This window comes from Gracilinanus agilis, chromosome 6, assembly GCF_016433145.1.
Source record: "Gracilinanus agilis isolate LMUSP501 chromosome 6, AgileGrace, whole genome shotgun sequence".
Taxonomy (NCBI): Eukaryota; Metazoa; Chordata; class Mammalia; order Didelphimorphia; family Didelphidae; genus Gracilinanus; species Gracilinanus agilis.
This window is the reverse complement of record NC_058135.1, coordinates 176,456,594-176,467,553: the sequence shown is the minus strand read 5'-3', so window position 1 is coordinate 176,467,553 and position 10,960 is coordinate 176,456,594. Positions and strand designations below refer to the sequence as shown.

The window sequence follows — 10,960 nt, the reverse complement described above, 5'->3', positions numbered from 1 at the left end:
TAGCCAACAGCAAATAGGTATTGAGAAATTGTTAATGGTGTTTTTCCTAGTATTTGTATCTGATATTAAGATGTGATTTTCCAAAAGATAAAACTCTAAAACCATTTAGCCCAAAAATTATAAATGTGGAAAATGTATATACTTTCTTCAAAACTGGTAAAACAATTTTCTTAATCATGTCAGTTTGAAAGCTTAAATAGAATATATCTGACTTTTTTATTCATTGTCGTTACATTGCTTTTCTAACCTCAAATTAAATATACAACAATCAATAGTAACATTTTATATTTTAATATTTTCCCATAATAAAAGAAAACTAGATTTCTTACTTACTGTAAGAAGGCTACCTCCCTCAAATTACATTGCTCTATGTAACCCATCCTAGGTCTCACAGTTCAAGCTAATCATTGACAGACCTTTACAATCACAAGCTTTTGCTGAAGCTTTGATAACAGTCCAGCAGTTAGTGGCAAATGAAGGCAGACTGTGCAGCAAGATCGCCAGGGAATGGATGGATTTTCTTCAGCAACAATGAAAGAAAACTGACTTTAAAAATACACGCTATAAGAAAACAATGTTCATCCAAGGACCGAAAGGCTTTGCCATCCTCTGGGCATTTTTCTTCACAAGAGCTATTACTGGATTCCCGGGAGAAGGACAATTATTATGGAAGAAAGATCATAATTTTAATCCTATGAATGAAACTCAGATGTTTCTATATGACACCTTTCCAAAAAACTTTTCCTGGGGTGTAGGGACTGGAGCATTTCAAGTGGAAGGAAGTTGGAAAAAAGATGGTAAGGGACCCTCAATATGGGATCACTTCATCAGCACACATCTTAAAGATGTCAACAGCACAGATGATTCCAGTGACAGTTACGCTTTTCTGGAGAAAGACTTGTCTGCACTGGAGTTTTTGGGAGTTTCTTTTTATCAATTTTCAATTTCCTGGCCAAGGCTCTTTCCAGATGGGATAGTAACAGTTGCCAATGAGAAAGGACTCCAATACTATAATGCTCTCCTGGACAGTCTTGTACACCGAAACATTAAGCCTATAGTTACTTTATACCACTGGGACTTGCCTCTAGTACTACAAGAAAAATATGGGGGGTGGAAAAATGAGACCATAATAAATATTTTCAACGACTATGCAACTTACTGTTTCCAGACATTTGGGAATCGTGTTAAATACTGGATTACAATACACAACCCGTATCTAGTTGCCTGGCATGGCTATCGCACAGGTATGCATGCACCAGGAGAGAAAGGGAACTCAGCAGCTGTTTATGTTGTGGGACACAACCTGATCAAGGTACAGTACAGTTGATTTCATGTTAGAGCTTTAGAATTTTTAAGAATGTACTCGCAAAATGGAATAGAGAGTATGAACTAGGAAAAGGTGAATTTAAAATTTGTTTTTGCTGCCATCACCCATTGCCAATCATTTTTAGAAATACTCACTGTCTATTTTCAGCCTTTTTCAATGGTAATGTATCTTAACTTAAATTTCTAAATCCTATTAGTTTCCTTAAATGTGTCACTTAGCTTTTGTTTTAAAGAAAAAAATATACACATTGTTATATGTGATAGTAGTAGTACAAATGTCTGTCTTCATCTGCAGAATCACTGCAAAGATTATACAAGTTTTATTCCTGAAAAGAATCCTTTCTTGCCAGAGGACCAACCACTTCAGAATTGTGTTAGAATAAAAACGCCTAAAAATATAAAGTTTATCACTTCTTTTTTTTTATGGTTGGTGATGCTTAGCTGCAATAATTTGTAAAATGCCAAATGCAGACACTAAAACTGTCATTTCTAATATGCCTTGCTTTTAGTTGCATAGAAGAAAAAATTTAGTTTCACTAACTGGACTATTAAAGTTAGTACAGTTATAATAGAGAAGGTTATGAGGGAAGGCTATTTTGGAGTATTATTACCTTAAATCAATGAAAACATCAAAAGCTACAGAGGATGTTTAAATATTTTTCAAAGGAAAGTACATTTTTAAAAAATTTTAAATTATTACAATGCTAATGAGAAAATGTTAAACAAAACTGAGAATGTAGTTATTTACAAAGGATAGACACATAATTTAGACATGAAAAATTTGTATAAGGAAAGAAAGAAAAGAGTATCCAGAATTTCCAATGGTAAAAAAAAATAAAAAAAATTTAGTTTCACATTTAATCTGCCAATAGCTGGGGGGAAATTCTTTAAAGTTTTGAATTAGAGCACTACTCAGACATCAATTATATAGGAACATCTGGAACATTTTATAATGAAGTAGAAAAAATTGATAAGTAATAAAATGACATAATTTAGTAATAGATATCATTAAAATTCTCTTATAATAGTCAAGCATTTAATAATTGCCTATTATGTAAGTTGTAAAATGTTGAAGAATATCAAAATATAATTTCCTTTGTAGCTTTTCAATACATAGAACTATATGATAACTTCACTAACCTTACTTATATTTTCCTGGATATTCTTTATTTATGCATACTAAAATTTCTAGGCATACCTATATATATGGATAGTAGGTTATCCTATGATTTCAAAAACCTTCTCATGGGTATCATCAGCTTTGCATAAAAAAGGATAGTTATATCTCTATGCCTATATATTTTACATACCTATATATATGTAAATATTATTTAACAAAATTTCATTTTAAAAGGGAATAAAAGTAACAGAAAAGGCTAACCCTTTTATAGCTAAGTTTAGACATTTATAGGGAATATATTCTAGACAATTAAAATTTCTATTTCCTTGAAAGCTTTTCAAAAGTTTGAAATTCAAGATTCTATTTTAAAAACAACCATGATTCTTATAATATTCCTTTTATCTCTTTATAAATACTAAATAATAAAACTTAGTTTAATATAATTTAGAGATTATAAACTATAAATTCTGAGTCAATCAAAATTGTTTCATGAAACATGTTGTCCTACTAAGTGATAGACTACACCAAAGAAAAATGGAATGAAAGCTTAATGATTTCATAACCTGAAATGCCATGAGGACTTGACATCAAGGCCTCCAGGTTGTCTTAGTTTCCTGTAGCCCCTTTACCCGAGGGCTTATTGTAGGATGGTAGATTTTTGACACAAAAATAAAAATTTGATTTCTCATGGTGAAATGGGTGATTTCTTCCTTAATGCTCCAACCTGTGGTCTGGTATTATTTAATCCCATTTAGGAGACTATAATATGTAATTCAAGAACATTTTTTTAATTAAAGCCTAAGACTTCAAAATTATCTCTTCATCCCAGCTAACAAAAAAAAGTAATGCTCAATAAGAAGGGGAATAGCAGTCAAAACCAAACCCCAGACTACCCTATTTGAGATTGTCTCTGTTTCTTTAATATACCTGCAATCCTGGTCTGTTGGAATAGTAGATACCTATTCTTCATTGCCACTACTTCTTACTTGAGCTATTTCTTTATATATGTATCAGGCAAGGCTTATATGCTAGTCAGACAGTTTACCTGAGACAAAGACTGGATTTTCCATTAAAGGATTTCACTAGCAACCAAGGTGAAAGAACACAGAAATAATTAGTGAACATTCATGAAATAATCAGTGAAAATTATCCCCGAGTTAAAGTATTTTAGATAAAATTTCTAGACTCTATAAGTTCAACAATGCCAATCTTTGATAATGATCAACTGTGATTTTATCAATGTGAGTATTTCTTCCAATAGTGTAGACTTCAATCCAACCATATCTTGTTGTCCTATTTGACTCTTGCCTCTGTCTTCTGTAAATTCTCCACAGGAATCCTCCCAATGTGCTAAGAGTCCTCTAGATTTCATGACATTAAATAGATGACATCATTTGTTCAACTGTTTCTCAAATGATGAGCACCTGCTTGTGTTCGGTTCTCTGCCACCATAAAAAGAACTTACATAAATAAATATTTTTGTGCATATGAATCTTTCTTTTTCAACCCCAAACCCCTTTCAGCTTCCAATATGTTGTTTTCTTCTATTGAATTGTATGCTTCTTGAGGTCAAGGATTGTCTTTCTGCTTATATTTGTTCAGAACCTGGGACAGCCTCCTGGCAAATATTAAGTGTTAATAAATGCTTGTTGACAGACCACCTGAGAATGTAACCTATAGAGGACAACGAATTCACTGATTATCTCTGTCTCCTTTCACCTTGGTTGCTAGTGAAATCCTTTAATGGAAAATCCAGTCTTTGTCTCAGGCAAACTAAAGGGGAAAAGAGACTTTACACCAAGTCCAAGAAATTAGGCAGACTCGGCCAACAGCAAAGATAGAAAAGCCACCGCTACAACAGTTCAGGGAAAAATGACTTCAAGGTTAATTAGAAAAGTAAAGAAAATCTCAAAGAGATTGAATGAGAATTCAGCAATGAGTGATCTTCACCTTCCACCTGGGATAGTTTCTTAACACAGCTCTAATCTAGTCCTGGTCCTAAAGACAACGGAGAGGTTAAAGTGGTTGTGTAATAACTTGAGAACTCCCCCAAAGCAGACAGACCTAAAGGCCAAAACATTGAGATTAGGCTCAAATCCACCAGAACTTCTTGAGAATTCTCTAAATTACTGTTTACCCAGGGCTGGTCTCTATCTCCCAATCCCAGAATTGGTTACCATATAATGAAGCTGCATCTCAGAATTCAAAAACACCATCAACAAAAATCCTACTAAAGTCCACCTCATGTTCAGGAGGACAATGAATGTAGAGCAAACTTGGGATGCTGTTTGTTATGTGAATGAAGAATTTTTATGAAGAATTTTTCCCATGGAAGTAGTAAAAGTTTATGAAATGTAATTCTAGACAGCTGTGGACTGATTATTAAATTAAAAAGGTAGTAGAGCCCATATCGGCTATTTTAGCTTCATTAAAGTGTCCATATCCCTTAACAGAAGCTCTGTAGATTCATTTGCCAATGTTTAGACCCTTGGGTGATTCTTCACATTAAAATCAGAGAATCACAGACTCTCTGGGTATTCTGCCATGCACTCTTCCTAAATCATTAGAACCATGGAAATGTGGTGTAAGAGTTATATTCTAATCCTGACTTCTCTTTTGCTTTGCATTACTGTTAATTCTCTCAAACTGGCAGAAATGTTTTGAGGGATCTATGATTCTCACCTGTAATCTTAATTTATTGAACTAGGGACCCTCCTACTTAAGTCCACACAGTGAAAATGGACAAGGAGTCTACATACTAAAACCTTTGGTCAAATTATTTTGTACTGAATTATTTCAAAGTGGAAATTTTCCTCCAGTTTTTTGGTTTACCTGGCTAGGTTCCTAATAGTTTAGTTATAAAATTCACTTTGCAATATGAATTAATTTATTTTTAGAAAGGTCTTTTATTAAATAGGTCAGGCTCTATCTACATATTATTTATCTTATGGGTGGACTTTATTCCTTTTGCCCTACTTCCAACTAGATTGTAAATTATCTGAGGGAATATGTCAACATTTCTTTTGAATTCCCAACTGGGGCTACCCCAAAAATACAAAAACTCAATTTTGTTGAATTGTATCCACACATAACACACTGTTATATTGAACTTATGTAGGCATTATTCATTTTTTTCAAAATATAAAAAATAAATTGCAGATACTTTTTGTTAATAATTTTATTATTAATATAAATATTTTCACATGTTCATCCTAAAGATATAGTAGAATTGATTATCAAAAATTTAGTAAAAGAATATTTTTAAAAATTTATTAAGGGGGGCAGCTGGGTAGCTCAGTGGAGTGAGAGTCAGGCCTAGAGACAGGAGGTCCTAGGTTCAAACCCAGTCTCAGCCACTTCCCAGCTGTGTGACCCTGGGCAAGTCACTTGACCCCCATTGCCCACCCTTACCACTCTTCCACCTATGAGACAATACACCAAAAAGTACAAGGGTTTAAAAAAAAAATTTATTAAGTTGGGGGCAGCTGGATAGCTCAGTGGATTGAGAGTCAGGCCTAGAGACGGGAGGACCTAGGTTCAAATCTGGCCTCAGAAACTTCCCAGCTGTGTGACCTGGGCAAGTCACTTGATCCCCATTGCCTACCCTTACCACTCTTCTGCCTTGGAGCTAATACACAGTATTGACTCCAAGAGGGAAGGTAATGGTTTTAAAAAAATTTTTATGAAGTTGCTACTAGTATAATTCAAGTCTCAACTTCCTTTGCCAATGTCTTCTGCTCCCACATCATAATTGCTTCAGAATTTCAGAGATACATTAAGATCCACAGAATGATATATTCCAGGTCCTTCTGCTAGCCATTAGAAATAAGTTGAAGGTGTATGTTGTGTTAGTTATCAATAAGCAGTTGAGGAACAAAAAGCTCTTACAAGGAGGGGAGTGGAAATATTATGGGCTTGGGATTCAAAAGATTTGGAATCAAATCATTTTGCCACTTATTAATCACGTAATCTTAGGCGAGTCACTCAGGCTCCTGAAGCCTCAATTTTCTCTGATGTAAAATGAGTACTATAATACATACTGCCTATTTTATTGTGTTACCAACAGGAGAGCAAATATAATTAGTATTTATATTAAGAGTCGTTTTATTGCTACAAAACAAAGCTACTTTGGACAACTACCTAAGCTCCAAAAATAACTGCAATATAATATCAGGAGCCATAGGAACCTGAAAGGAATAAAAATATTCACATTGCCCCCTACTACTTTCTAACACTCACAACAAAGTACTGATAATTTAAAATGAAAGTATTCACAGGCTTATTCTCTATTTGGCTCCTGGTTACAGAGGAAAAACCTCCACATTTATCATGTTAATTAAAAAATAATTTTAAAGAGTAAAAGGAAATAAAGTTAGAAAATAATAATAAATATAACTAACATTTTTATAGCATTTACTATGTGCCTGACACTATGCTAAGGACTTTACAATTATTATCTCATTTGATCCTTACAACAACCTTAGGAGATATTATTATTTTCATTTTATAGGTGAGGAAACTGAGTCAAACAGAGTATAAGTACTTGTTCAGAGTCACACAGTTAGTAAAAGTCTGAGTCTGGATTTTAATGCAAGTCTTCCTGACTTCAGGCTGAGAGTTCTATCCATTGTGCTACCTAACTGTCTGAATCCACTCTGAATTTATTTCTATGTTATTGAATTATTAGAAGATTAATGTACTTTGTGGGTTATTATATACAAAAATGTTTAACTAAATAATTGGTTCAAATGATGCCTCTTGGTTGCTAGGTGGCTAGATAGAACACTAGGTCTAGAAGCAGTAAGACCTGAGTTCAAATCCAGTCTCATACACTCATCAGCTGTGTGAATAGGCAAGTCACATAATCTTTTTGCCTCAGTTTCCTTATCTGTAAAATGGAAATAATAATATCTCCCAGGGCTGTCGTAAGGATCAATTAAGATTATAATGGCTTTAATTTACTCAACTGTAAAATGGACATAACAATGATCAAATGAGATAATATTTAAAGAACTTAGCATAGTGCCTGATACAGTAAGAGCTTAATAAATGCTTGCTTCTTTCTTTCTTTCCTGTCAATAAATCCTCAATGAATGAGGCAGCAGAAAGGCAACTTCTTATTTTCTACCCCCTCAAAAATATGCACAAGAACACCGGGGCAAAGGGAACTATGTGTCATGCTAAATCTCTGTCTACAGATGTAAAATAAGGAGTTTTCAATTATCCCAAGTAGTTAAAAAATGCTTACTACGATATTTTTAAAAAGCAAAGATTTGGCAACTGGATCATAGGAATTCAAGATTGTCTTCTTAGATTTATGTGGATCACTTTCAACCAGAGTTTTTCCCCAGGGTGCTAAAGTTAGACTGAAGTATTTCCAGCATTTGTGGTCCTTCGATAGTTTAGTTAGGAAGAATACTTAGTTAAAACCAGTAGCTACTAAGTGACTGGCTTAAGTACAACATTCACAACCATTTCTATGTGGCAATATCTCCAGTAAGGGCTAGTAGCTACACCGTATTCTTCATCTCCTGTTCAGCTAAGACTATAATTCATATCACTTACCCTGAGAGAAGCTTGTGGTTACTTGGTCCAGGGTACAAAATTTCCCAATTATGACTTTTAATTATTTGCTAAAAGCCTTAAGTTCTCATTAATGTGATGCTAAATTATGTGTGTCTCTGGCACAAAGTCTCTGGCAATGTCCTGGTTTTGTAAAAATTAGTTGATTCAAGTATTAGTTAATCATAATCCTTTGGGTATTGTTTTGGGGTTTTGTTTTTTTTTTACAATACCATATTTACATTAGTAAGCAGAATTTTGACTTTTTATGTGATTTTTCCTAGTAGAATCAGAAAATTAGAGAATTTTAGAGTCAGATGGGTTTAGAGGACATCTCATCTAACCTGCAGCTGAATAGGAGGGCCCATAGGCAGACTATGCCCCACTTTTGAATAGCTCTAGCTGTAATTGTTAGGAAATTTTCCTTACATCAATCTGAAATCGCTCTCAATACTATTTCTCCAGATTTTTTTCTAATTTATTCCCCTTCTTATTTGTATCTTATATTCTGTGAATTATCGGTCTTCTCATTCTTTTTATTTTAGGATTTTTTTTGTGCAGAATTTGAAAGTCTAACTAAAGACAGACCAGGGTAAAGGTGTTTTATGTTCATTCTTCATGTTCTGGACCTGTGATTCTCTGGAGTATCTAGCTTTGTAGATATATGTGATTACCCCTTACTCTTTATTTAAAGACATCTCAATCACTCTCCAATAAAATTTAAAAGCCTTCAGAGGAAAAGAGATTTCACAGATTTATCACCAGGAATTAATGACCAACAGGTTAAAATTTGATATTATAACATGCCTTTAATAATATTTATTGAATGAATGGTCTAATAAATAGTCATGGGTTTATTAGCCAAATATACAAAAATGGACTTAAATTCTGTTATGTAGACAAAAGTTTCCAAAGGCAGCTTCCAAATCATCAGAATTCTACATTAAGATATTTATATTTCAAGCAAAAATTTGATAAAACTATGGTTGGACTACAAAAAGTGTTATGAATCCTTTAGCAAAGCAACACAAAGAAATATGTACTCTTTCCAACTACCCATTAAGCAGAAAAAGTCATTGTTAGATGAATGATTAACAAAAGTTTAAATAAATGTAATTATAAATATGCCATGAATGATATTGCTGTCCTATTTAAACAGCTTGATTCCATGTGAACACTCTCAGAACAGTTCATAAAAAGTCAAGCTCAACTGGATCCAAAAATAGTATGAATAAATAAGGGAAAATATGCCAGTTATTAAAGGGATTTATGCATTAAAAGTTGAAACTGAGGAAAGTTAGTATGTTAGTATTTGTATATAAGAATTATTTTTCAAAATTAAACCCTTACTTTCTCTCTTAGGAACAACTCTAAGACAAAAATGCAAGGGCTAGGCAAATGAGTCACACAGCTAAGAAGTGTCTGAGGCCAGATTTGAACCTAGGTGCTCCCTCTAGGCCTCGTGCTCTATCCACTGTGCTACTTATAAGAATTGTTCCCCCACGACAATTCTTTTAATTAAACACTCAATAAAAAAGGTTATAGCAAGAAAATTCAGTGTTAGAAAATAATTTATGAGCAAAGAAAAACAATTAAACTGATGAACATTAACAAAGCTTCATGTTTAGACCACTGGTTGAAAAGCAGTTGAAAAGTGTGACGCTCACACTATAAATCACAGAGCTGGAAAGGTCATCACAGCCAACCCTCTCATTTTATGGATAGAGAAAGTGAGATCCAGAGAGATTTACCCAATGCTTCACAAGTAATAACTAGTAGAGTTAGGGCTTAAACGGACGTCTGACTCCAAATACATCACTCTTCCCACAATACCACACTTCTTCCAAGTGGGAAATTCTAAAAAGAAGTATTAATTATAGAATTATCCAATTAAAGAGATTAATCAGATCTAGTAATATTATTTGAGCCAATTACTCAAAAACATCGAATTCAATTAAAGATCAGTATAATATTTGAGTGGACTCTGTTATTTTGGAACTTCATATACCTTCTTGCAGTTGGAGAAGCATCATGGCGTATTTGTTAGAATATTTTCCTTGGAGTTGGGTTCAAGTTGGGAGGGGTGTGCTGTTTAACAGCCAACATACTTCCAAATTTAATCTTCATTATTAACATTTTCCCATCACTTTCTTATGTTTAGACAATCAACAAAGCAATAAATCAAGCTCTGATGTAGCATTTGCCCATTTCTGAGGCTCACAACAAAAAATTAAGAATAAGGTATCAAGAGCTTTTTTTCAGCTTCCAGCATCCCATTGGTTCAAGTTCTGCAACTCCTCAATCCACCAGGAAACTCTCAAAGGCTATAAATCACAAAATAGTTACTGACATGTATTAGTAAAATAATTCCTTACCAATGAAATCACAGCTTTGAGGAGAAAAAAAATTCTAATATAGAGTGTATGACTATGAGAGTCTCTGTATGACAGTTTTAACAAAAGGTTAGGCATTTATTGCTGGTTTCTACTTAATTTTATTGGATATTATATTTATCCTTTTATCAAGAACATTAGCTTGCTGTTTGCAATGCCAATGTATCCTTTTATAAAGAGACAAAAAAATGACTGTTTAATAAAATAGAGCTTACTGGACTTTGTATTCAATCCTTGGTCTTTCCTCTGAAATGTGTGAAACTTTGGGACAGAAGAACAGTTGAGAATAGGAAACTAAAGCAATTAAACACAGACTAAGAGGAGATTTTTTTTTTAGGTTTTGGTTGTCCTTTGAGGTTTATTCAAAATGCAAAACAAAAAACAAAAAACAAAAAATCCAAACTTACTTTTGATGATTCAAATAAGATGGCTGGCAGTAGAAAAATAAACAATACCTAGGGACTGAAAGAAACTTATATATATATATATATATATATATATATATATATATATATATATATATATATATATATATATATATATATATATATATATATAT

The 10,960-nt window shown here is 33.2% G+C and overlaps 1 protein-coding gene across 1 annotated transcript in view; it reads left to right on the top strand.

The window, feature by feature from the left end:
* Positions 1-473: 473 nt before the first annotated feature.
* The window catches only part of KLB (klotho beta), a 35,391-nt gene continuing 24,904 nt past the window's right edge, over positions 474-10,960 (top strand). Inside the window, 2 exon segments of the mRNA XM_044680551.1 lie at positions 474-539; positions 542-1,312. Coding sequence (XP_044536486.1) covers positions 474-539; positions 542-1,312 — 837 coding nt within the window.